The sequence below is a fragment of the Struthio camelus genome, chromosome 18, assembly GCF_040807025.1.
Source record: "Struthio camelus isolate bStrCam1 chromosome 18, bStrCam1.hap1, whole genome shotgun sequence".
In the NCBI taxonomy this organism is placed as follows: Eukaryota; Metazoa; Chordata; class Aves; order Struthioniformes; family Struthionidae; genus Struthio; species Struthio camelus.
In genome coordinates, this window is record NC_090959.1 from 18384833 (window position 1) to 18411791 (window position 26959).

The 26959-nt window shown below is 42.6% G+C and overlaps 1 protein-coding gene across 3 annotated transcripts; it reads left to right on the plus strand.

Moving 5' to 3' along the window:
• The first annotated feature begins 226 nt into the window (after nucleotides 1–226).
• On the plus strand, nucleotides 227–26629 carry CSNK2A1 (casein kinase 2 alpha 1). 3 transcript variants are annotated; one of them, XM_068911977.1, is made up of 14 exons: nucleotides 286–382; nucleotides 1525–1646; nucleotides 14882–15089; nucleotides 16195–16306; nucleotides 17190–17291; nucleotides 17717–17767; nucleotides 18571–18630; nucleotides 19305–19388; nucleotides 20545–20655; nucleotides 21442–21543; nucleotides 22466–22566; nucleotides 23274–23422; nucleotides 24717–24803; nucleotides 25323–26629. In XM_068911977.1, exons 3-14 carry the CDS (start codon nucleotides 14989–14991, stop codon nucleotides 25436–25438), a joined length of 1176 nt encoding a protein of 391 aa, XP_068768078.1. In that variant the 5' UTR covers nucleotides 286–382; nucleotides 1525–1646; nucleotides 14882–14988; the 3' UTR covers nucleotides 25439–26629. The 3 variants fall into 3 exon arrangements, with proteins under 3 accessions (XP_068768077.1, XP_068768079.1, XP_068768078.1); XM_068911976.1 differs by lacking the exon at nucleotides 1525–1646 and having other exon boundaries at nucleotides 227–382; XM_068911978.1 differs by lacking the exons at nucleotides 1525–1646; nucleotides 14882–15089 and having other exon boundaries at nucleotides 250–382.
• The last annotated feature ends 330 nt before the right edge of the window (nucleotides 26630–26959 follow it).

The window sequence follows — 26959 nt, forward strand, 5'->3', positions numbered from 1 at the left end:
CGGGGCGGCCCCGCTGCCATTTTGTGCGCGGCTCCCCTCTTCGCCCGCCGTATTTACCGCCGCGTGGCGCACGCCGAATCCGCGCGCGCGCCCCGCCGCGGCTCACCCACCACCACCACGGCGGCGGGGCTGCGAGGAGGGGGAGAACTACAACCCCCACAAGGCCATGCGGCGCGCGGGCCGCCCGCCGCGCATGCGCACTCCCCCCCACCCCCCCCCCTCCGGCGGGGCCCCGCAGCACGTCGCGCGCCAGCGGGGCGGCGGGGTTTCCGCTTCCGGCGCGCCTCGCTGTGGTCCCTGCGGCTGGCGGCCGAGCCTTGTGCCTCCGCCATATTGTCTGTGTGCGGCGGCGGGGAGGCGGCGAGCGCGGCGGCCGCGGCAGGTACCGGCGAGCCGCGGCGGGCCCGGCGCCCCCCCCCCGGGGCCCCGCGGCGGGGGTGGCGGGCGGGGGAAGCGGCGGGGGGGGGCGCCGCCGCGCTTCCGGCGGTCCTTGGGGCCCCCCCCCCACCCCCCACCCCGGCGTGGGCTGTGGGGCCGCGGCCGCCCCTCAGGAGCTGGGCCACGGCGAGGGGGGGGGGGAACCGGGCAGGGCCGCGGCGGCGGGGGAAGGGGGGGGCCGGGCCCGCAGCCCCCGGGGCGGCGCGGCGGCCTGTCCGCCCCGAGGGGAAGGGTAGGCCCCGGCGGCGGCGGCGGCGGTCCGTCGCGCCGGGCCGGGGCCTGGGGAGGCGCCGTCTGCCCCCGGCGGTGCGGAGAGGGCCCGACCCCGCGGGCTGGCAGCCTCCCCTCCCCCGCTCTCCCAGGGCGCGCGTTTGGGCGATGCGGGGGTTATTTACCCCAAAAGCCGTGTTCCCTTCTCCCCTCTCTCCCCACAGGGCACGGGGTGTGCAGAGCCGACAGGCCAGGCCTGTTTCTCCGCCGCTCTTTGCCCACCCACCGGCAGTGCAGGGTCTGTGCTCGTGGCCTTTGTGGGTGGAGGGGAAAGGGTGTTCACACGCTTCCACAGCCGTCCCCCTCCTCCAAAAGCAGCCGTGATCGTTTGCACCCCTGTAATTTAGTTCGTTGCCCCTTGAGGCAGCAGGCTATATGGCTGTTGGTGAAGTATGCTTTGTAAAAGAAAGGGCAGATAAGATTATGAAATGCTCTGCGTGTTGGGAATAAAGTAATCGTGCTGGATTACTTTTTTTTTTTCATTAAGGTCTTTGGGTGCAACCAATAAAGTTTGAATCATAAACAGTCAATCACTGGTACATTTTCTGCTGACAGCAGCAGTAGATCTATGCAGAAACCCATGATAGCACGTGCCTCTCTTCTGCGAGCTAAATTTATGGATCCTGAATCTGTGTTGATTCTATAGTGCAGTCCTTTGCACCCAGGCAAGAGCTCCAATAACTGCAAGAGAAGTCTGCAATGGCGCAAGAGTTTGCACTGTTCAAACCTGCCCCCGGGTTGGGGGCTTGGAAGGCTGCTGTTGCATTGACCGCTGGTGTGTTGCTACTAATCTCAGTAGTGTGCATCTGTCTGCAGGTGACCGTGCTGTGTACTCCACGTGCACTTACCTGACTCATGCAAGCTCATCTTCAACATGCTCCTTAAACTGCTTGGGAAAAGGAGCTTGTCACGTGTTCAAGAATGAGCAGCCTTCTGAGGTGACTGAAGGCAGCGTTACCTTTTTAGATTTTTCAAGGCTGCTCCAGAGACACGGAGAGTGGACTGCTTCTGCTTTGGGGCAGTTAACAGTTCAGTTTGTACTCAGAAGCCTCTCTCTTCTCATAAGATGTATGAGGAAAATAATACTCACTGAAAAGATTTGGACTCGAACTCGTGGAGTTCACGCCTTATTGCTGATTGGCCTGTGTGTTGAGTATGACTCTGCTAGCCCAGATTCCAGGTGTAGCATAGGTAGATATACAGCAATCACTCATCCTGTGTGTTGTTCATGTCAGCGTGATGTAGAAAATGGCAAAGCTATGGGTGCTTGTGCTAGGAGAGGGGAACCTGGGCTTAGGAGAAATGTAGTTAGAATCGGGGGACAGAGTGGAGCATAGGGGGCTTGATCAGCTCCTTATCTTAATTAGCTTTTAAACTAGGGTGATGTGCCAGTTTGTGCAGCAAGATGCTGTGCCTGGTTAAAATATACCAACAGGAACAGCAATATGTCCTTCTATGGCAACACAAACTGTGTATGTACCTGAAAAAAAGAAAACTGGAAGAAAATGCTTCTCTCACCAGCAGAGATGTGTCTGTTCCAGCTTAAAGGGGAGTCTGCATCCATCCCCGATAGAAGAGGGTCTACCGATTTTTTTGTGGTTGGAAGTCCGTCTCTTCTAATATCTCCTGGCAAAGAAGGTTTTATCGTAAAGGTCTAGACCTTTTCGTTATTACCAAGGCAATTTAGATCTTTGGTAGACAGTGATTGTTCCCTTTCAGCTTGACGATGGAGAGAGATTTACTTTTCTGTCCTTCCACTGTAATAGTAGTGTTATTTCTCTTATTTATGCCTTGTTGGTGAAAACTGTCTCACTGACTTCTGATTCTCATTGTGGGTGGTAACAGAGTTCAGTGCGTCCTGCAGTTCAATCACAGAACCTTTCCGAGTTGGATACTGTCTGCGAAGTGTAATGGGATTGGGGTAATAACCCTGGAGTGAGGAGGATAATATCATCTTGGCCTTGGCTGTAGCAAAGGAAGAGAAACTAATGTAATTGCGTGGCCCGTTAATGTACTGTTGTGGGGCTAAGTCATAGTAGGAGAATATGGAGAAGTGTGGTTAGGGATTCTGATACTGGAGGAGAAGGCAGATGTTACTGAATGGAAGATTCAAAACAGGTTCTCTGGTTTTGGCAGGACCTATGGGTTAATAAATTGAGGAGAAATAGATTCTTTGGGGAATGTGACTCTTTAGAAGAGGAGTAATAAGACCGAAAGTAGGTTTTGTAGCAAATCTGGAGAAAAACAGATCATGAAATATTTCATGAAATTGAGGTAAGTTTTGTGAAGTGACAGCTGATGGTACTCATTCACATGAGAAAAAGTTGGTGCAAAGTGAGAACAAAGATAAAAACCCGTGAGTGGGGTTTACTAGGGAAAGACTTGGTAAAGTATTGTTCCCTGAAGGAGGGAGACAGAACTACTTTAGTGTTTGAGCTTTTGGCCGCTCTTCAAGTAGCGGAGGTTAAGAACTAGAAATGAAATGGGCTGATGGAAGACAGGACACCAAGAGGTAATGATGCATTTGTGGGGCTGTAGAAGAAGGAAGTCTGTTTCAAATCTGGTGGAAAGGAACAGGGTGATAACTTCTTTCAATTTTATTAAAGGACAGTGTCCTTATACCTTCCACCTGAATTCTTTTTCTGCTTTTTCCGCCTTCCAGAACTAATTTTCTCTTTCTGTCTCTCCTTATGTCCCCTGAGGAATAAGAGAAAAGAAGGCTGGAGAGGCAAATGGGTGACATTGGGGTGGCATGATTAATTTCATGTCACGTTTCTGAAGAGGCAGGGATTTATTTCTGGATTACCAGACCTGTCACTTCCGCTGTTCGTCCATTATTGCATTGCTTGTATTAAGGTATCTGTTTTATGAACTGTTTGGGTGAGGTGAGATGGCAGCTTAGATTTTGTTGTCCTGTAGTGGTCTTGAAAGAATAAAACCAACAGACTTTGAGGCCAGGGAGGACTGCCCTGACTTCGCCTGACTATAAACATTGCCTGTATTTGACTGTGAGACAACTCTCAGATAATTTGTCTAAGCTTGGATATCTCATTCCAGGGGTTTCCAAGACCTGTTATGTCCTGGAATTTGCAGAACCTAACTGGAGAAAAGGAGTTATCCTTTGGATCTAGAGAAACCGCTGTGAAGAGAATGCTGCTTTCTGAATTGTTGTTAGTACTGTTTCTGAAAGCAGAATGTTTTTACGACCTGTTTTTTGGACTCCACTTAAGCTTGCAATCAAGATGCTAAACCTATCTGCCAGTATAAAAGATCGATGAGAACTGCTGTTGTTGATGGTGTTCATGGGATCAGTGATTCAAGGATATCGTCTGCTGATCAGGCTTCAGCCATAGAGAAGCAGCAAAATGAGCCCAACGTGAATCTTACCTGTTTTTGTATTCATACAGTTGCATTCAAAGAAATGGTTTTATTACCCATTTCATGCTGCTGCTTTGGGAAATCAAACAGCAGTGGAGACCTTAGATCTTTTTGCAGGCTCGGGACAATACCACCCCAGGCTTGTATTTGGAAGGTTGTGATTTCAGTAATTCTACAGAATTTATCTTTGTTATTTCTGTTTGTGAGAGGTAGATCATGTCCTTATTAGGATTGAGTTCTAATTTTTAAGGAATGTTACCATTTGCAGGGAGCAGTTTTCTAAAGCAGGCAGCCCCGCTTCTTAATCTAATAGCTATATTATATTATGGCAGTTTACTTGAGCTGAATGGCAAATAAAATGTGTGCTATGTGGAAGCGAAAAATCATTCTAGGCTGAGGTGGAATTTGACTGCAAGCTGCCAATTGGATAGTCCTGTCTTAAAGTGCTACAGCGGTCCTAGAAAAACTAAGTTATTCCGTCCATCTCTGTGCAGAAGTAGGCCTCTGCATATTACGCCTTCAGGAATAACCAAAGGATAAAATAACCTTTTTTTAAATTAAGCTGTTATGAAGTGTAGAGAGAGTCCAATGTGTTCGGTAAGACTAACACAGGAATGGATGCCAGAATTTGCTTTCCCTGGGTGGGAGAGGTCCCACTTGTTCATGTTATGAATAAGTCTTCCTGAATGTCTGGAGAGGTGAAATTATGTCTGTTATGTTCTGACCAAAGTCTCCTAACCAAGGCCTTCATAGGAGGCAGCTTCTCACAGAGCGCGTCCTTATGTACATGTATATGAATTGTCAATTCTTGTTTATTTTTAGTGTGCTGAAAATGCATTAGTGTGGACACACACAACAAATTGATTCCAGTATGAAAAAGAAAGAGCTTCTAGAATATTCCTTTTTATTCTTTTAATGAGTTTTGCCACAGATTCTTCTGTCTGTTACAAGAGTGCTGTTAAATTTCAGCTGTACCTCCTGCAGATTAAGGAGTACTTTGGTTATATTCAGAAGGAAAAGGAAGGGGTTTTTTGCTCACTGGTGGAAGTTCTAGAGCATCCGGATTGTCATCAACTGAGTTTACAAATTAAAAGTTACAGAGTTTCTGCTAGCTTCAGCATGTTGGAATGTATGGTTGTGTCTCAAAAGGCATATAAACATATACTCTTCCCAAATCTATGAATTAATGAAGTGCTGTAGCTTTACTTGGTCATTGCAAGGTATGAAGAATAACGTTATGGAGATGGACAAACTTGTCTGTGTTTGTAGTTGACAGTGGCGTGATTTTATTTGATAGGCTGAGGGTGGATTCCGTATTCGTATCCCTACTGAGTTATACAGAGTGATGAATGCTGCTAGTCGTGAGGTTTCAGTTAATCTCCAAAATACTAGTGTGAAATACAAAATCATAACAACATATTCCTCAGTCAATAACATTTGCGTTGCCGGCTATGTGCAGGAGAGCTGCCGTATCTAGCAGGAGCGATATAAGCCGAGCGCTCGGTGTGTTGCAATAGAGACAGAATAGTCAATATTTACTAGATAACGATTTCTGGAGTTTAAGAACTGTTTTTCTCCATCTGATTGTCGAAACAGTTGTAGCTAAGTACAAGTCTCATGTTTAACAATGAAAAAGTTCCAACTTCTACTCTGTGGCTGGGGTTTGCGTTGGCTGCCTCTTCGAAGCTAAGCCTTTGTGCTGCCATCGGAACTGAGAAGATAGTTTGCAATGTATTGCAAGCTTGATAGGAACAATTGATTGCAAGGATTTCCTAAAGAAATAGTTCTGTGCAATATAACATGAGTTTATCCTTTGACTGTGGTAACTTTTCCTATCTCTAGGAATTGCATGATCAGATTGTTTAAGAACAAGTAACTTTTACTGAAGTTAGATGCAGTTTAGTTGTCTGAATTCTAGATAAATCACATTCCTTACATAAACCATAGGGGTCAAATCAGCTGAGAGATCGGCCTCTCGGTACTCTGTGCTTGCTAATTAATGAGGAAAACAACTGCGTCATGTATCAGTAATTACGAAGGTAGAAAGTTCCAGAGGATGCTGTCAGTTGACCTGATGTCGGTTGTAAAGAGCCTCTAGCGGTGCTAATATATTCCCCTTTTGGAGCTTATAGGAATAGTTACCTGGTATTGCCAGGATCTTGAGACCTGACAAAACGCAGTGATCGTAGTTTTGGTAATTGGCTTAAGCCTTGGAAAATGCTGTTCGAAACTCCAGTGGTACAAACTTTTTTTTTTTTAGGAATGCTCTTAGAAGAAAAATAATCACTTCATATTGAAATCCTTGCAAGTACTCTTGCTTTGGCATGGTCAAAACTATAAAGAGATATCTTTCCTAAAAGATGGCGTTCTGTGGTTGTTTCAGCCTTTCTTGTGCTCTCTGTAGCGTACAACATAGCTAAAGGCTATTTCACTAATGGTGAGAGACTACCGCTTGGCCTAAGCTCTCATGTGAGAGGGAAGAAATGCCAACAAGAAGAAACATTGTGAATCAGTTTCTGTTTTAACACATGTATATTAACATATTTGGCAATACGTGGCTACATTAGTAGCCGTTTCTATTTGGTTGTATCATGAGACTTAAGTGGTATACAATAACAGTATCCACTGTGTTCTGTGGGGGCTTGGAACCATAGAAGGAAAAGTTTCTGCAGAAGTGGGAGTGATTCAGAGCCTAGGCTTCGGTGTGAGTAAGTGGCATTGGGCTTGCAGATGCATATGCATCTTATAGTGTCATTGCTACTGGAACTATGGACATCTCATCCAAAAATTAGTCTGAGAATTTTTATGTTAGGAAAAGTTTTCCCTTTGCTTTGTGTACAGTGAACTAGCTTAGCTCTTAAGATGTGGAGGAGAGCTCATGATTTTCTGAGACCGAGTGGGAAGAGAAGAGTTTTCACAGTTGACTAACTATTCTGTATAAAATCTCTTAGGAGAGGTGGGGGAGTGAAGAGCGTTCCAGTCACTGGCAGCTTCTTGTTGCTGGAGTAAATTCGAGCTGTTTTGGCCCAGGTATATGTGGAGTTGCCCCTACTGGAAATGTGCAAAGGACAGTTGTCCAATTAGGCTGAGATTCTGGAGACCCGTAGAGGATCTATGTAAGCTTCACTGAAATTTAGCCATTATGGTACTGCACAAAAATGAAGACTAACTTGTGAACTTCCCTTAGATGGATGATGCTGCTTTCTACGTTTGCAAAGTGGGAGATTTAAGTTTTGCCGAAGGCTGGAGGCGAGCATCAGGTGCGGAGTTAGAGTAAAACAGTTTCTTGTTCTGTCCTCTGACTTCTGTTAAAGTTGTCATCCTCGGTCCAGTGGATGACTTCTTCAAGGGCAGAAACTGCCCATGCAATTCAGGGGAGGAATTAGAGAAGCTGATGAAGGAAGAACTAGTGTCAGTTTTAGGAGATTGCTAGTGTAGAATTACTCTGAGATGTTTCTCCCAGTTTAACAAACTTGTCAGCCGTTTTCCCTAATGCACTGATTGTGTTTTATTTTGAATTAAATCACAGTTTTTCAGGTATCTTTTTTTAAAGAGAATGTTTGAGGTCCTTATACATTATCATTTATTATTTCTCCACAGCTGGCACAATCTAATATATACATACACTGCGTATATTAAATGAATATATATGTGTATATTGTGTGTGTGTGTGTGTAGTGTGTATGATGTAGTTAGAGCAGATGATGTTCCTAAAAAGAGAGAGAGAGAAAAGCTTCATTTCAACCCTAAGCTTTTTTTCAACTCAGTTGGATTCTAAAATCTGCTTTTCAACTTGATGTTGTGTCTTTAATAGGTAGATGGGCTTCAGGAAAGGATGTCATATGTCCATTTTGTTAATGTAAACTCATTTCTATTTCATGTATAAAATTGTAGAATAGTATAGGTTGGAAGGGATCTCTGGAGGTTCTGTTCCAAATGTATATTGTTGCAGTTCCTGTATCACGTAGCTACACAAATCAGGTTTCAGTTATGAAATAGAATATATTTGTTTTATGAAATTGATTACTATTATTTCTTCCTTTAGAGTTAAGATGGGATTTGAGAACCTGATTAAATGTACGCTCTTTAACGTTGGCTGCCAGTAGGCCGTACTGCAGTATTTAAGTATGTCTAGATCTTTTAATTTCAGTATTATCCACCCAGTACTAGATGTTCTCCAAACACTCGAGAGGCAAGTGCTCATTCTCTGGGAGGCTTGCAGTCAAGGGATAAATAGCCTATGTGAAGGAAATTATAATCAAATTGATCTGATAGTTTTAATGTTCCCTCTCACTAATAAAGCACATTATACACTTTTGATTTCAGAGGTTGGGTCTGAGCCTTTTCTTATGAGAAGAAATGCCCTACCTCCAGAGGTGGAAGAAGGAAAGGAATAGCCATTTGATTCTAGGCAACTTGTTCTAATTCTTCTCAGCTATATCAAGGGGGTTATTTGAGAATGAACAGGCTGGTGTTTTGGCCTAGCCGTGTGTCTGTTACAATTGCAGCTGGTAATTAGCTTATATGGAGAGAGTAGAAATGAGAGAAATCTTTAGACCTGTATGACCGATCTGTGAACCGAGCTTTCTCCTTGAAGGGAAGATGACATTTTCTTGTCTAGTCTATTTGGAAGTGATAAAGTGACGGAAATATTTTATTGGTTCTTTGAGCGTAGCTTGGGTCAATTCAGTGTATATCATACTCCTTTGGGAACGTTTTCTGCTAACTTAATCTGAATACAAGTGGATCATCTGTGATGCTCGTGTTTATGTAGTGCTGAACATAGTTCACAGAGTTCGCTCCTGATCTGTCTAGATGAACTTAGAACTATCTGGCACTATATTGCCGATGATGTTGGCAAAAGAGGAAGTTGTTCTGCTAGCAGCAATCCATAGAGAGGTTGGTATCAAGCAATGTTCATATTCACGGATGTCTTATTTTTATTCAGATGTCTTATTTATACTCCAAGCTGTATGCAGAAAGGTCATCACTTGGACAGCGATTGCAAGATTCCTCAGGACACCAGTCTTCTGGGAAGTTCGTGGCTTCCAGCTCACCGAGTGTCTTTATATGCACTGTGTCATACTGGTGGAACTTTTTAGGTCTAAAGTTCTGGGTAACTTTATGCTTTAGAGATGCACCAGGCTAGAAATGTTGCTATGTAAAAGGGCGGGGAGATTCCAGTGTCTCAGTTATTCTGGGCTAAATAAAAAAGTAAGAATTTTACTGAAGGCCAAGTATGTATGTTTTCCAGAACTAAATTGATTAATTTCCTTAGAGCTAAGTTTTATGCCATTTGCTGTCAGTCAATACATCTGGAAAGATAACAGACATAGGAAATTCATACACTAGTTAGGTGTTAGTGCCGTAAGTAAGAATACTTTACAAGAAACCAAATACTCTGTGTGGGGGCTTGTTGTTAGAATTGGAGTAGATTTTAAGGGTGCTAAAATGTCTTTAAAAGGAATTTTTTTAATAGTAGCTTTAATTATAATTTAAAATCAAATTCAAAGTCAACATTGACAGTCTTTACCATTTTGTTGAACTTTAGGCCCAAAAAGTGTGTTTCACCAAGCTGTTCAGATTACTGTTAGAATAACTCAGACTTTGAAGAACTGCTTCCTTTTAATTAATAGACCTTCCAGTTAGAAAATTCCTATATGATGCCAGCACAATTGTTTCTGCCTTTTGATAGGGACTCTTAGGCACTCCTGCAGAGCGATTATCAGTAGTGCATGGCAGTGTTCTCTTTGACTGTGTTTGTGTTTTCATGGCTTTTTTTCTACATAGGATAAATTGTGTGTGGTGCTTCCAGTAAGGATGCTTGCTTCCAGTAAGGATGCTGTGTAAGTGATTAGCTAATTGTCAGCTTAGTAATACTTAAATGGCATTTTTAAGGGCACGCCTATGTGGGAAAACCAACTACTGAAACTGTTCCATTGTACTCATTTGGTGCAACTTCCATGTGAATGCTATTTGCTGATGTCTTCTCGAGAGGTAGCCACATGAGTGCTAAAACAGCACAACCAGAGTATTTTCTGTCCTGGCATAGGCAAGCCTGAGTATTGAATGTTATACATGAGACCTGAAACTGAAAGCTTTATCCTCCTCTGTATGTGATCACTGGTAGTGTATTGCCTGAAAACTCATGGTCGTGTTTCTTAGTTAAGCACTTCTGCTTTACCAATTAGTTTATCAGCCACTTACAAAGAAAAATAGTTCCTTCAGAGGTACACTGTGTTTTTTTGAGACTTGAATACTTTTGTTTTCCTCTCACAGTGGCCTCAAAGGTTGTAATATCTTACAGTGACAGTAATATTAGCTATAAGTTAGAGTAGGCCAGTTGGTGGCACTTGAGCACCAGGTTTCTGTCTGCCATGCAGGCTGCTGCATGTAGGTGCAGGAAGAAGGCTGCTGATAAGAAGACTGCTTATAGATGCAGCACATATTAAATTACTGTAACTGTTCTCTAGCCTGTGAACTGCCTTTTTACTGTTGCAAAACTGCAGGCTCAGTTTTGTGGATGGAGCATTTAGTCTATCATATGTTTGTTGCGGGTTCTGTTGCTGCTCTTTCTGAAGGGAAGTGCGTTCACTTTAATCGGAGAGCACGATGGTGGAGGTGGGACTAGGTGACAGCAGTTAGGAACATGGCACTGGAACACCACTGGAACGTGGGAAATCCTGAGAAAACCGTCTCTGAGCAGCCTGTTACAACACACAGCTTGTGATAGGCTACAGCTGCATGACATGAAAAAATCCACCGTAAAATTTGATCCGTCTTTAGGTAATACGATTGATTTTTCTTTTCCCGTTGAAACGGCAATCTTGATAAAAAGCTAAAAGTGATGGAGCAGTCTAGCATTCTTTATTGATATCAAGCAGTGTTTAAAAATTAAGATTGCTAAGTCATGTCAGATATGTATAGGTTCAGTTAATGCTGGTACAAGGAGTAGTAGGGAGATGAAATTAGCAAGTTCATGTCCAGCTGGAAGCGCAGGGGTGAGGAGAAACAAAATGTGATTCAATTCTGAAATTTAATAAATTTCCCTGTACTAAGTCTGTTCTAGTACACTTGCACGCTCTGTTAATGTCTGAATATATTTTTGGGAATGGTATCTCATTTTGAAGTGTCCGGGTCATGCCACATAGGCAGTTTGAGGTCTTTGGTGACTGCTGCTGAAAATGTATTTTCTTAGAGGAATAACTTTTCTCCTTTGGAATAGTTTTTGTTTTGTTTTGTTTTTTAAGTAATACTAGGTATTTTTCACTTAGCCTAGCACCTGTCTGAAAGCGCCCCCATCCCTTACGATGTTGTGGCCTGAGTTACAGCTTTGTTGTGGACTTTGGACAATGCTGTGTGCCTTTTCAACCTTAAGGCTGGATTCCCCCAATGGTATCTGCATGGAGCTGCGTTCAAAAGCATTTATGTGTCAGCAGGTCATAAAATAACCCACGTTAGCAAGGTTCACACCGCCGGAGAAGGCGTACTCCAGGCAGAGGAAAGCTGTTGCGTGCTCCTACGTGGATGCAGAACCGGGTGTTGATCAAGTGCTAGGGCGCTGTGGAGAGCATCAGGCTCAGATCCCCTAGGTCCTCCCCTCGCTTCATACCCCGTGATTCTGAGCTGGGTCTGTGCAATAGACTGAAGTCCTGCAGAAGCCGAGAAGAAAGGAAGGAGGTTTGGCCTCTAGAATTTTCTTCTGGTGTGACACAGCCTAAACTAACCACTTTAAGCGAATTTGTAGGTCTTTCTGATGAATGGGGCTATTGCTTTCTCCTCCAGTCTAGCAGTTGCCCGTTTTCTGTGAATTATACGTTTTACTTATTTGAATTATGATATTGCCCATGGATAGAGTGCCTTTCTATAAAAAGGGTGTATAGTCCCTGCCGTGGACTACACAACAAATGATAATCTTTCGTGCTCTGAGACAGCTTCCTTCCTCGTGAGTTATTCTGAAAGCTGACAAAGAGATTCTTGTATTTACATGCCTAAGTTTGTCGTCTTTCACTCATGGTGAAAGATTTGAGAGATGCAAAGATACTTTTATGTTAGGCAAATGCTTCTAGTATAGGATTGTAGCACTTAATAACATGTTTGTCAGGAGAAAAAGTCTTTCTCTGCCTACTTACACCCTAACGAAAAAATCAAACCTCCAGTCTGAGGATTTTAGCATGCTTTATTGGCTCTGACAGTGATTGTCAGTGTGCTTCTGGTAGGTAACCCGGATTTATAAATGCTAGAAGGCTAAATGACCCATACAAAGTCTCAGCAGTCAGTTTTTGATTCTTGACTATATACTTTCATGCCACCCCTATCACCATAGTGTTTATGTGCTTTCCAAAACTGTCAAGCAGTATTAGTAGGGTTGCTTATATTTTCCTTCATCACCTCAGGGCATTGTAACCTATGCAGTGTGTTTGTATTGGCAATGTCCAAAGCATGCCTTGAATTTGGATTGGAAGGCGATGAGGTTTGTGGTGATTTAGATCCTGCTGGAGTTTTTTTGCAGCCTTGGACCAGGCTCTGACAAAGCTGCGTCCTTCATAAATGGGCTTTACCTCTGCACCAAGGAGTTTGTTTTTTCTGAGGACCACGGTTGCCTGCCATGATTCCTATGCAAGATTCTGAGTAACCTTTACGATATCCTGGGCCCACATTCATTTGCTGGGAAACCAATACTGAGTAGCCGTTATGGAGGACTAGAAACTAGAGCTATTCTGCACGATTAATCTGTTTTTTACAGTAAGTTACTGTTGTCTTAAATATTTAGAAATTAGAGTGTTTGTCTTTGACGTGCAATAACTTTCTTATGAGTTATTTTGACTAGTCACAACAATGGCTAAAATTAACAGCAAAGCTTAACAGCAGATTTGCTAAAATCAGATTTTAAGAAGGAGGAAGTGGAGGTGCTTATTAGATTCTTCAGACAAGCAGAATGCAAAGAAGTGTCTTTAGTCAGTTGCAGCAGAATTTCTCTGATGCATTTGCATAATGCATCATCTGTCCCAAACAGATGACACTGTCTTTTGGACAGTCAGATTTAACGTCTTGACTGTAGAAAGTTGTGATCAGGCTTGTTTCCCTGTCCCTGTAGAACTTTCCTAGCTGCCTCAGTTTGTCATGAACTCTTGCAAGCATCCTCAAACAGTTTAAATCCCTGAAAGGTCTGGAACGAGTAGCCTCTCTGCGATCTTGCCAATGTCCTGTATTTCTTGTGTAACTGCTGGCCGGGGATGTACTTTTCTTCATGATAGTCCAATTAGTTTGGAGGTAGTTTAGCAGTGTGAACATGCTATGCCTTGTGGGGAAAAAGAACACTGTTGTCTACGCTAGGACTTCATTGCGTTGTCCAGACAGGTGTAACTTTTTTCTTTAGGTAAGCTCAAAAATGATGCCAAGCTTTTAAAAGCAAGAGACCCACTGGCTGCCTATTTTGTAAATCTTGTTCGCTGTGGACACTGGGTTATATTGAGGTTATATCTGTTGTGTGATGATGTGCTGGGATATCAGTGCAGGTGGGCATGAACAGAGCAGCAAAAGCCTCCTTCAGAAAGTGAGGGAGCGGGAAGAATGCTGCACTGCCAAAATCTTCAGAAATTCCTGAGCTGACCAGCCTTTCTGTGCACGTAGATGCTTAGCTAGTTTATCTCCTGTATTTTTCTGGTGGGTTGGGTTAGAGGGAATATTCTCTGTGGGAATCTGAGACACAATGGAGGGTTTGTCTTGCTGTCGGATAGGATTTCCACCAATAATTTCAGCAGCTTCTTATTTGCTGAAGGGCCAGAGCCATCTCAGCTTCCTCAGATATGAGCGCCGCAATCTCTACCTTTGGAAGCTCGCTTAGAACATTGAACGAGCAGTTACAAGTGCACAAAGCTTGATGACTTGTGGCTTCTTGCTAAAATCAATACGGAGTAATACGCATTGAAAATCTGCTTTTGGGTTGGGTGTCTTTGGGAGGTGAGCTCAGATGGATCACTGCTTTCTACACAGTTTGTCTTCATAGAAGAATTTTCCTTGGGTATTTGGTTCTTGATTCTGACTTCCTGAGCCTTTGGGACAGATGAAAGAGAATGCTTCTTGTCTCCCTGCAACTTGAATTTTAATAAAAAGCAAGCATAGGAACAACAGGGAGTCGAAAATAAGTGTTTTTAAACTGTTTTTTTTCTTGTGTATTTGAGGTAGAGATGAAATCAGTCTGCTGAGATCCTTTTAAGAATTGGAAGTAAATCCTGAAGTTCTGTTTTAAATGAAAACTGATGCTTCTAGAAGTTGAAACTTCAGAAAGTGCTTAATTTAGGCTGCACAGATGAGCTTGTAAATGTGTCAGCTCTGTCGTGTAGCATCATTTATTAATGCATTGCAAAAAGATGATAGTGAATAGAGAAGTTTTGGTTACATGTGATAGCGTGAGAGTTTTTCCTGGATGGGGGAGAGAACGTTTTAGATGGTTGCTGCTTTCAGTTCAGAGCTAAAAGGGAGGAGTCTGTCTGCAGATATAGACCACACTGCATTTCTTCCTTTTTGGAAAGTTATCTTTGCCACCTTAAGTTAGAAACAACTTGCTCGAAATTGTAAGGTGCGCGTAGGCTGTTACTTCTGCTAGCTGGGCTGAGTGCTCCTTTCCTCTGTGAAGGAAAGCAGACAAGTAAGTTTTCAAGTTCTGATGAATGATCCTAGGCCTGTGGCTGGTCTCCAGCCTCTACTTCTCAACAGCTTTTAATGATTAACTTAAATATTTTTATTATATTATCTTGAGATTTTTAACCTTTAGTTTATTTTGTTTCTGCAGTTTGAAGAATCTGAGGCCTGTCTGAGGCCTTTATCCCGATTCCGGCTTTGGAGTTCTGGTAGCCTCTGATTTCAGACCTCTCCTTTCCATCTGCCAACCTGTCTGATATGTCGGGACCCGTGCCGAGCAGGGCCAGAGTTTACACTGATGTAAACACACACAGGCCCCGGGAGTACTGGGACTATGAGTCGCATGTTGTTGAGTGGGGGTAAGTCTCCAGACTGCTTATGGATGTCCCTGGACTGGGATCGATCCCTGTAGGATCTAGCATAACAGTGCATGGGGATTTCAGGCACCTGTGCAACATTAGGCTTTTTCATGCTCTCTGGCAGATGTCTAGGATGCATGGCATGTGTTAGGATCACAGTTTTTCTTCATAATTGCAGGAACAGCACGATAACCTTTTGTGTATTTGAAAGTGTTTATAGTCAAAATTTTAAATCCCCAGCAGTGCAAGAACATTTTTAGCTGCTCCGTTGTTAAGAGTTTAGTTTGAAGAATTCTTGTTTGAAGAATTCTTTTTTCTTTTTCTTTTTTTTTTCCCCTCCCTCCATCTGAAAGAGTCAAAGCAGCTCTGGGTGCAGGGCTGAAAAGAGGTGAAAAGACGTCTGATGTTGTTTCTAACTTGGATGAGTAAAGACACTAAGCAAACTGAAATAGGTACATGTTATTTTATGACTTGTTGCTCAGCTCTCTGCAAGTAATGGGAAGAGACGTGTATGCCTTTTTTTGAAGGAAGGAGGTGTCTAAACTGATCTTATGACTAAACCATCCGAGAATCAGACAGTAGTGATGTCAGCTTAAGAGCTCTGCATTCCTGCTTTTGCATAGCAGGACCTGGACTGTCTGAGTTCTGCCCTTAGCTTTATTACAGTTCTCGGCTTCTGAAATTGTACTCTGGCTTCTGAGCATAATCGTAGGTCTTGGGCCTAGTCTCTTTTTAAATGGGCTAACGCTTAGGTCTTAATAACTTTATCCATTTTTAACAAGGTTATATTAGGAAATATGTACTTTCTACATATGTGTATAAAGACTCCTGGAAGGAATAGCTTGCGTTTGCTGATGCTGAAGTGTAAAGTGGGCTTACGTCATCTATTGTAGAAGAAACACGTTCTGAACTGAATTTGACTTAGTGTGACAAGAAGCTTGCTGTTTCACTCCTAATTCTTAATCCTCACTTTCAGGAGATTTAAGACACTAGTTAATCCAGCTTGTTTGGAAGGTGAGGCAGTGATTTAGTATTAAAGAACACTTTGTAAATTGTGGTGGAAATGAGTGAGCTCTTTGGGACTCTTAACTTTTTATCTCCACAGAAATCAAGATGACTACCAGCTAGTTCGAAAATTAGGCCGAGGCAAATACAGTGAAGTATTTGAAGCCATCAACATTACAAATAACGAAAAAGTAGTTGTTAAAATTCTGAAGGTGAGCGGGGGACTGGGTAAAAGATGAAATCTGTTGTGGGGTGATCAGGAGGCTAGAAAGCACGCTCTTTGGCCTGAATTGTCTGATGTTCTAACACTTAAATCCTAAAAGCCTGACTATGGAGTGTCGTTTGGTGAAAACTGCAATCATTTTGAGCCTACAAGTTGCAGCCTTATGCCTCTGCCTGTTAAGGAATTAGCCTTTATGTTAGAGTGAGTCCTGATGTGCAACACGCTTTCATTTGGAGCCAAAAACCACTTGAACAGCCGACTAGAAAAGTCTCAGCTCCGAGCTACCACTGCTCTGGCATGCTTTCATTTGAATAAAGGCCTACGAGCCAGTGGGACCACTGTCCTTTAAAGCCACTGATTCATTTTTAGGGGCTGCTTACTTAATTTTCTTTTTTGCTTTGCAAATTCCATTGCAGATGTAATATCCTTCCAGGATAAGTAAGGGTCTCCTGGAAACTGGATATTCCACTGCCTTGATTTGTGAAATACCTTCGTTTAGTGGCCCTCAGATAGCTTGTGGACTTCTCATTGTTCTGGATTTACCACAAGCCCGTTAAGGTTTTGACCATCAGATCATGTCAAAACCTACTTAAAAAAAACACGCCATCTTCCCAGCCCTTTTTGCACACGCAGCTAATGTTTGTAGCTGTCACTGTTGTATCGTTAGAAAGAAGACTGCAGATGTTTCAGCCCTTATTTGAATGAAGCGTAGTCAGACAATAAGAACTGTAGCTGTTTGAACTTACTTGCAAAGACACTGATGTATTTTACTAACTCACTGTCACTTACCTTTGTCATCTAGATGTTGAGCTGTCTGTTAGCCTCACTTACTTGAATGCTTTATCGTAACACTTTGGATTTTTATTCTTTAGCCTGTAAAAAAGAAGAAAATCAAGCGTGAAATCAAGATCTTAGAGAATTTGCGAGGTGGTCCAAATATAATCACTCTTGCAGATATAGTAAAAGATCCTGTGGTGAGTGTGGAAGGAACTTAAAGGGTACATCGGGGTTACAGCTGAAATTGCTGAGTTTGACTTCAGCTCTGATCTGTCCTACTGTTTTCCCCTGCTCTTAAACGCTGCTTTTGAATCACTTAATCAGATCAGCTCTTAATCTGATTAACTTCTTTCAAAGGGCCCTTTCCCCACAGATCACTTCAGCCCCTCGCTCTGTAAGGGTGAGATACCACTGAACTTATACATGCCAATTCATTTTACAAACAATACTGCAATGGGCTTTGGCTTTAGTTTTCCTTCCTCTGTCTGAGGGGAATTCCAAACGTATCTGAGGTAGAGGAGTTTTTAGCAGTTTTAGGATCAAAAACAACTTATTTCATTAATTAAATAAAAAACGGATTATCTCAATTTAACATAACTGAACACTTTTGTCTCTGTTTTAGTCCCGAACCCCTGCTTTGGTTTTTGAACATGTAAACAACACAGACTTTAAGGTACAGTATAATGTAACATGCAGTGTTTTCTGTTTGAAAGCTGTTTCTATTGTGTTTTTCTGAGGAGGGACAAGTACTTAAAGAGTAGGCAGATTCTTTAATCATTTGCTTCTGACCTAACAGCTGTCTACAGATGAATAACTTGGGACAGAAGTTTGTAATTAATCCCTCAGTACCATTCTGTCACAGAAGTTACAAGATGAGAATCCAGGTTCCAAGCTTTGGAGCAAATTCATTGCATCTAGTAGGCCCATCGGTGCCTGTCACAGCTTTACTCAAGCTGAGTCTTTTTGAAACATTTTACTTTTATGTCCAATGTATAACTATTTATGGTGACCACTTTAAATGTGAACAGCTGTTTCCATGGCTTTCCATATTTCTGGGAAAAGGAATTTAAATGTTTCTTTGTCCCCTTCCTGTTAACCTGCCTCAGGAGGAGAATGGCTGTGTAGTGCCATCTGGAATAGCTGCTTAATCTTGCAGAGCATCTTCAGTCTTCTTTGAACCAGTCTGCAGGCGTAACATACCACGCTGGTGGTGGGCGAGTGCAACCTGAAGGAGTTAGTGACAGAAACCAGAACGTACTATCTGAGCAGAGTTAGAAGTAAACCATGTATTTGATCTGTAAGGGGAGAGGAACTGGCTGAACACGTGTGGGATGAGGGTCGATTGGGAAATTTTTACTGTTCACTCAAATGGAGTTTGAGAACCACATCAAGCAGATAACAGGGTTGGGTGGTTCTGGATGGGCAGGGGTGCGATTTTTTTCTTCTGTGTTGAAGTGATGTGTTTGTTTCCCACAGCAATTATACCAGACATTAACAGATTATGATATTCGATTCTACATGTATGAGATTTTGAAGGTAGGTTGGTGTTTTCTGTTTTATGAGTTTGTTTATTTCTAGGGTTTGCACCCAGCTAAACCTGTAGAGATGGTTATCTTGTCACTAATCAGGGGAGAGGAAGAGAAAGCCTATGGAAGAACGGGGTAGAAAATAGGCATCAAGTTAGTGTCAGTTGTTCAGCCTTGTTTCCACAACAAATCCTTGCCTCTTTTTGAGGATAGAGAAGCTCTCATGTTTTAGTCTTTGTGTACACTGAGATAACTCCAGATCCCGAATCACAGGTATATTGTAGCCTCTGAAAACAGAAAGTTGCAAGCTGTTGCTGAGTGGTTTTGTGCTTTGATGTAGTGTATTTGTTCCTCTGAAACAAATATTTTCCCCTCAAGAGTCGGGAGAAGGGGAGATCCCACAGAAGTGCCTAGTAACTCTATTCTTAGGGGCTCTGAAATTCCATTTTTATGAGGAAGCCCATGAGGGGAAGTCAAATGCTTCTGTATTGCTGGGACTTCCTTGTGAGAGGGCTCTAGAAATATCTTCTGAGGTCCGTGAGTCTAGTCCAAGATAGAACTCTTGAGTAGGGAAGTCTTGCCAACTGGTTAGGCTGGGTATATGTGGAAATGCTTGTGGATATGGTTGAACTTGAAAGATACTTGTGACTCCAGTGTCCCTCTTTCTTTATGTGTGTCCTGCAGGCTCTAGATTACTGCCATAGCATGGGAATCATGCATAGAGATGTCAAACCTCATAACGTCATGATTGACCATGAGCACAGAAAGGTAACGTGAGGCATTCTGGAGGAGAGGCAGGGGTCCTACTTTTCTCTTGGCAGAGCAGGATTCCTTTTGAGTGGTCCTATACTGTGATACTAACACAAATCTTCAAGGGGGGGCAGCACTTCCACATGTGAACAAACCTAAAATGAAATTTTATAAGCTGCTTTTTGTAAGCTTTTATGGGTTATATGTTTCAACAGGATTAGTAAGGGGAGAGATTTTTATTCAGATCAGATCATGATTTTGGGGGGGGGGGGGGCAGCAGTGGTTTAAAAAGGGATAGGCTTTCAGAGATAAAACTCTTTGAGTCTGAATTAGAATGTCCCCCCCCCCCAAAAAAAAAAAAAAAAGTTGAGTGATATAAATAGAGCTTCCCTGAAATCAGCATGTCAGTTAAATCCTTCTGGTGGTGGGCTTCTAGGTAAAGTTGTACCTATAGGAGGTCATGTCTGAGCTTTTAATGCTTTCTTACAGAGCAGTTTCTGCTTTTTCTTTTAAATTCACTGAGACTAGGAATTAGAGCGTTGTCCTTTGGACATGTGAAAAGAACAGCTTTTAATTGAGGCAGAAGCATGCTAAGAACTGTTTTCTTTCTATTCTGCTGTATTTTGAGACTTATATCCTGTTAAAGCAGAGCACAGTATTTAGTTCTGCGATTTTTTGCTTGTGTGTGTGGCTCTTTTTTTGTTCTGTTTTGTAGAAGCTTCCAAATAGTATTTCCTAGACATTTTGTGAAAATATGAACCAAGTAGCTTGGATAGAGGCTTTGTTACCCCCTTTCAGGGAGAGAATGCATTTGTGAGATTTTTCTCTTGGTGGATACTAGAGAATCCTCACAAGAGAAATTCACTCAGAGCTTCTTAGGTACCAAAGTCAGTCCTGAAAAAAACATGCAGAAGCAACCAGGCTTCTTTGGTTCTGGTACTTGCAAAATGTACTTCAAAAGTTTTTCCAGATCAAAGAGAGAAGGAAGGGGCATGTGATTAAAATGAATACTCTGAATACTCTAAACGGAAATAGTCATCAACTTCAAGTTAACTGAAAATAGAAAACTTGTAAATGAAACTTCAAACTAAACTTGTCTGTAGTGTGGCTTCAGCAAGTGGAGAGCTGGAGCCTCCCTTGAGCCTTTTTTCTTGTTGCTTTCTACCGTTTCTAGCTTAGGCTAATAGACTGGGGTTTGGCTGAATTCTATCACCCTGGCCAAGAGTACAACGTCCGAGTGGCTTCCCGATATTTCAAAGGACCTGAACTCCTTGTAGATTATCAGGTAAGAGTTACCGGGATTTGTCATTGGCTTTTATACAGAAAGTCTGTGCCGTTTCAAGGTAATGAACCAGAAATTCAGTTATGTAGAGATCTGGAACTAAAGACAATCCAGTCTAAAATGCAAAAAGCAGTGGCTATAAAGCCACTGAATTAAAGAAACTAATGAGTTATCTCAGGACCTAAGCACAGCACTATCATCATAGATCTTGGAATATTGAGTGTTTTTTTTAGCAAGGCTGATTTTGTAGTAAGGTATGAAAATAAAAGAAAGTCCTTTGGGGAATAGCTAGTACTGTGTATGAACTTCTAAATTAAGCTACGAAAGCATCTAGTAATCTGATAGCAGTTTGCATTATTGAAATGCTGTGGGCTGGGAATAGCAGTGTTTCTGGTTACTTCAGATTGTGCTTATTCTGTATTAAGGCAGTTCCTTGTCTGCCCATGTTGTACTTGTCTTGATGTTTCCCTTTCAGCCTAGGTTTTCCAGTGCTTCACAATATCCTGGTCTGTAGTGAAAATGTAAGAGGCACTGGTCTGTAATATCCTTATTGCAGAAGGATGGAAATAGGACGCTTGCTGTTTTGCTAATTGCTGTATCCCGTTTGAGTAACTGGAACACTGAGCTGAACAGTGGTCTAGCAATGAAGATGCATAAGCATGTTTCAGTCTGTTCCCAGTGTAATATGGCCATATTTGTATCATTGGAGGGAGGGGGAGCCCTGTTAGTGTTGTAATTTTTTTCTGCTTAATTCATTAAAAGCTGAATTGTGCTTCTGGTTTTGTACAGATGTATGATTACAGTCTGGATATGTGGAGCTTGGGTTGCATGTTGGCTAGTATGATATTCCGAAAGGAGCCATTTTTCCATGGCCATGACAACTATGATCAGGTGAGAGCTGGTCATGTAAAATCTCTGTTCGTTTAGCACAGTGAAGATTTTCTGCTCACAGTTCTGTCAGGGAAGCTGAAGAATAATTCAAGTATTTTTGGAATGGCTTCTTTGCTCGGTCTGAAGCCATGTTCCCTTTCTAAAGCATCTAACCAATTAAATAGAAATAGATTTACCATGCTTTGTATTCATGAGCTCCTCAGGTATCTGGAAAAGATATAACTATAGTTACATTAAGGCTGGTGTGTTCTGGTGTATAGATCCAGTATTCCTGAGGTTATGTCATGTGGAAAGTCCCTTCCCTGCCAATATCCATCTTCTTTTTTTTCCTCTCCTCTCTCTCTTTTTCTCTGTATAGAAACTGTGAATTCAGTACAGTTTTATATAGATTCTGAAATCTTTGGTATGTTGCCTTTAGGCCAAAATTCTTATACTTAGGCCTTTAACCTGTGCTCTACATCTGAACTAATGTGTTCAAAATGAGAACATTGACCTTCTTTTCTCCAACTTTCATTCTGGAGCCCTCCGGGATGGCACTTCACCCTTCACAGACAAGTTACAGAGCTGCTGTTTTTTTTGTCTGATTATTCTTGCCTTAGTACACTGTTAATTTTGAGTTCTTTCTTGCTATCAAGGGAATTAGTGTTGCAAGATCTTAAATTTTAGGGAGGTTAGGGTATGCCGCTCCTTCCAAGCTGCTTTGGATTACTAAATATCGAGTATGAGTGTAGGCATGATTATGATGCCTGTGATTCTGTGTGGCTGGAGGAGTAGAAGCTACGAGACGATGCTGTGGCTGCTGGTTCACGACACTAAAACCAGGTTCAAGCTCTCAGGGAACCTTGATACTGCAGTATCTTCATGCAGGCTCTGGCATTACCATTCCCTCACAGTAGCGACCTACTTTTTTATTTGTTCCCAGCTGGTGAGGATAGCCAAGGTGCTGGGAACAGAAGACCTGTATGACTACATCGACAAATACAACATTGAACTGGATCCACGTTTCAATGACATCTTGGGCAGGTGAGCCAAGGTCCAAAGTAGCCCAAAAGCTTATGAGCCCTTTGTAAACCAGGACAGCTACTGCTTTGGCAACAGACCTTTAAGTAAACAAATACTTCTGCTTAAGGGAGAAAGCAGTTCCAGGATTCTTAACAACAGTTATTTTGTGGTTTCGATCCCTTTTACCAGTGCTTCTCGTGGAAGGTCCTTTCTCTGCAGATTCACTTGAGGAAAGATTTTTCAATGTCATTTTGACAGTCAACGAACTGCTGGAGATGAAGCATGAGAGGCCTCAGTTCTCTAGCAAAAAAACGTACCAGTGTTTCTGAGAATTACAGTGCAGAAAATCAGTTACTGCTTAAGATGGCATTTACGTTTACGAGGATGGTTTTCCTCGTGGAATTATCATTTCCTGTGTGATATATACAAAACTACAAAGAACTAATGTTGGGGCATGATAGAAGAGCAGAAGTTGGCATTTTAGGCCTATAAGTTCAGTCTGAACGTCAGTCCTTAGGCTGTTCTGAGCTATGGCTGCTGTGCCACCACGTGGTGGCACAGTGTACTGCCACTTCATGGTCCAGTACAGCTCAGCCCCTTTGCTGCTGCACTATGTAACAGCTCATCTCAGAGGGACAGGAATCTGCTGCAGTCCTTGTTTTTTTAAAAATGTGACATTCATTGTTGATGTCCCCAGCCTTGTCTCATTTGGGTATTTTTTTCTGCAGACACTCCCGTAAGCGATGGGAGCGCTTTGTTCACAGCGAGAACCAACATTTGGTAAGTCCAGAAGCTTTGGATTTCTTAGACAAGCTGTTGCGATATGATCACCAGTCACGACTCACAGCAAGAGAAGCCATGGAACACCCCTACTTCTGTAAGTATCAACTCTTATGAGCCACTGTTGAACAGTTCTTCCCCTGCCTCTGGCAAATCTCCGTTCCGGCAGTTTATGGAGATAGCTAAGAAAAGCAACATAATATGCCTGGTCTTTGCAAGTAACTGCATTGGAGCTGAGACTGCTTGCCTCTCTGGAGGATAAAGTAGGCTGCTGCCACCTAAAGAAGCTCAAGTGCTATGTGCCAGTGTCAAGCCAGTGAGTCAGCACCACGTTAAAGAAGCTTTAGTGTTAGACCCATGCTAATTTCAGCAGATGTTGGGGTACACTGACTCCTGTGTTTGGATAAAAGCAGATAACTGATTTGTTGAGTAACACACCCCTTTGACTCATTTTATTGCTAAATGTGTACCTTAGTGAATAGTATCTCCAGTTCTTGTTTTTACAGGCATAAATGAAACTTTCACTAGCCAATGTGTTTAAATGCTTGCTGTCTTTTTCACAAGTAGATAAGACTTGATGTATAGGTTTTGGGGAACTGCTGTAACAATGCGAAATATTCCTGTTTGCTCAGTAACGTTGTCCTTTTCTTGGTGCTGAACTAATCTGTGCAATTAACAAACATTATAGATCTGTATTGTGCCTGTGGCAAACGTTCAAGTGAAACATTTCACAAGCACGAGCGTCTGTAAAGCTGACAGCTTTGAATGTGAGAATTGGAGGAACAGCTAAATTGTGTCCAAATACAGACACGAGTTGTGCTGAAGTCAGCATGAGGAGAGCAAAATTTACAATTCCCTCTTCTGCCACAGTAGGCTTGGGAAGTGGGAAGGGTTGTTTTTTTCTGTTCAGATTGTAACGTTATTTACTTACAGCTGAAAATAAAGAGGTAGCAATTAAAATGACCTCTTGCAGAAGCCATCGATTGTCATTGGAGCTCGTTGCAACTCACAAGCAACTGTGGGATATGTATAGTGTTACTGTAATTTGTAATAATCGTACTCCTTGCTACACTAAACCCATTTTATGAGTTTGGTTTTATTAAATTGCTTAGCATAGAAAGGAGAAGGTCAACTTCACCTTCATTTCCTTCAGCTTTTATTGTCAGGCAGTCCTCCTGAACTGGAGAGCTTTTGAGTTATCACATTTACCCTGAATCCCTTCTTGGGCACTTTCCGCTGGAGTTGGTGAAGACTGGTGTGTTCTAGTAGATGAAAATTGGTATTACTTCTAATGTAGGCAGCTTTCCAGGGCTAGCTGTGCACAGAGGCAGGCAGTGCGCTTCAGGTGCCGTCTGCCAACACGGCACCTAAAGCTAGCGTGTTCTTTCTAGATCCCATCGTGAAAGACCAGGCTCGGATGGGCTCGTCCAACATGCCAGGTGGCAGCACTCCTGTCAGCAGTGCCAGCATGATGTCAGGTCAGTTCTGCCATTGACTGTTCTTGGTGCATGGCATTCTAAAGCATGTATAATAGCTGTGTGGATGTGAGGATCCAGGAGAGTGCGTTCTACAGGTGAGGCATTAGGTCATCTCCTGGGGCTGATGACAAGTGCAAGGAGAGCTACAAAGAAGTGGATGGGAGAGAGTGATAAATAAGGCCTCTCTGCAGCCTGACCTACTTTTCTAGTCTTGTTTTAAAGAAAAGTGCTTTGTAGTTGGATGTTTCGGGAGCAGTTTGAAGGACAGTGATATGGTCGCACAGGGCCACTTCTGCCCTTAGGAGATGGTTGTATGTATTCAACTCTGAGATCTTTTCAGAATCTTTAGAGAACAGTAAAATATCTTTAATCTCAGCTTATTTTGGAAGCTGTGGAAATACAGCAAAATGCCACCAAACTGAACTGCAAAGGTAACTGTTCATTTAAGAAGCTGAGCTGTCCTGGATTCCTGGATAGAGATGCACTGTTTTCCCTCTAACTCTTGTGTCTTTGTTTCAGGGATCTCTTCAGTGCCAACACCTTCACCCCTTGGACCCTTAGCAGGCTCACCCGTCATTTCTGCCACCACCACTCTGGGGATGCCAGTTCCAGCCACTGCAGGAGCTCAGCAGTAGTGATGGGTTTTGTCTCCTGCTGCCTGAGCTGAGTCAGGTGGGGAAGAGGTTTCCCCTCCACCTCTCCTCAGGACGCAGCTCGTGCCTGGCAGGGGAAGGGAGGGGATGGAACGCTTTGGAGGCACCGTGTCTGAACTGTTGCTTGTGGATTTATAGTAGTTCAGTCATTATATACAAAATTATTATAGGCTGATTTTTCTTTTTTTACTTGAACTTTTCGTAACTCAGGGGATTCCCTGAAAATACCTACAGATGGAATATTTCTCGGACAGTTTTTTTTTCCCCCCCAAAAGTACTCTTCATTTAAGAACACAGATGAATCAACAGCATTTCCAAGCTATTGCATCCTGCTGGAAATCTCTTCTCTTCATGTTCCCACCATTACTCCTCCACCAGCCTACACCTTGGGGGATTGTGCTGTTCTCCAGAGACTACCAAACCAAGTCTTCATGAGGCAGGGGAGGGGGATTCTTAAAGTACCAGTCACTTTAACTGCATACGACTCCGCTAGGGTACACTGAGGAGACAATTCCAGTATGGAGAAGTGGTATAAACTTAAAAGAAGTAAGTGCAGATAATGTCTAAAACCCAATTTTGATTGAATCATGTCTCCTTAGGAGCCAACCAGAATGCCAACTCACTCCCTTGCATGTAATTTTAGTCTTAAAACATAAAGTTACTGATCCAGTTGAAGTCCTTGCCATTTCCTGGAAAAGGTGCTCCTGCAGAGTAAGCCATACTCTCATCAGTACCTTTCTCGTGGAGGGTTCTTCCTGCCATTGCTTGGCTTGGATCTCTGGAATTAGTTTGTTATTGGGTATATTGTTTTTAAATTGTTTATATAGGTTTCAAGCTGGTGGCTACTTAAAGCTGGAAAAATCAGACTGCGCCAAGTCAGATATCACATCTTCACCCACCATCCCCTCCCTCACGTGCCATGTGGTGAGAATACCAGTTACCTCACAGTCTTGTAAATATGCACTGAGAGGAAGGAGCAAGCAGACTTTAACTTAAACTGAAATGGTAGATCAGTAATTGTGGACAAATATTATCATTGACAACAAAAAAAGCACCCTTGTTGCAGCCCTGCTACCCCTTGCTGTGTATATATACTTTGTCCTTCATATGTGAAAGATCCAGTGTTGGAATTCTTTGGTGTAAATAAACATTTGGTTTTATTTATCGAGGTTAGATTTAAGTTCCCTGTGTAGAGGTCTCACTGGGTTGGTGTTGCACACTTTTACACAGGAGTGGCCAACAGGCCTGCACGTCCTGGGGAGGCCGCTTCCCTATTCACTTGCACCTTGGTATGATCTGTTGTAGTGAGCAGTGCAGAGAAGCCTTATAGAAACATCACAAACCAAAGTATCTCCTGGGATAAGGATCTTTTGCCATAAAAACAAAAAACACCCTCCTCTTCTGTCTCAGCTGTGAAGGGATTTGGGATACTGAACAATTTTTTTTTTTTTTCTTTTTGGTGCATTGCTGTTCATTGAAATCAAATCAGTTATGCTTGTCAGT

What these genes read in the sequence shown, in the direction of transcription:
- CSNK2A1 (XM_068911976.1), top strand. Translation starts at nt 14,989, where the DNA reads ATGTCGGGACCCGTGCCGAGCAGGGCCAGAGTTTACACTGATGTAAAC. An exon ending in AACTCCTTGTAGATTATCAG is followed by an intron (nt 20,656 to 21,441) that starts GTAAGAGTTACC and finishes GGTTTTGTACAG; the next exon opens with ATGTATGATTACAGTCTGGA. An exon ending in TTCAATGACATCTTGGGCAG is followed by an intron (nt 22,567 to 23,273) that starts GTGAGCCAAGGT and finishes TTTTTTCTGCAG; the next exon opens with ACACTCCCGTAAGCGATGGG.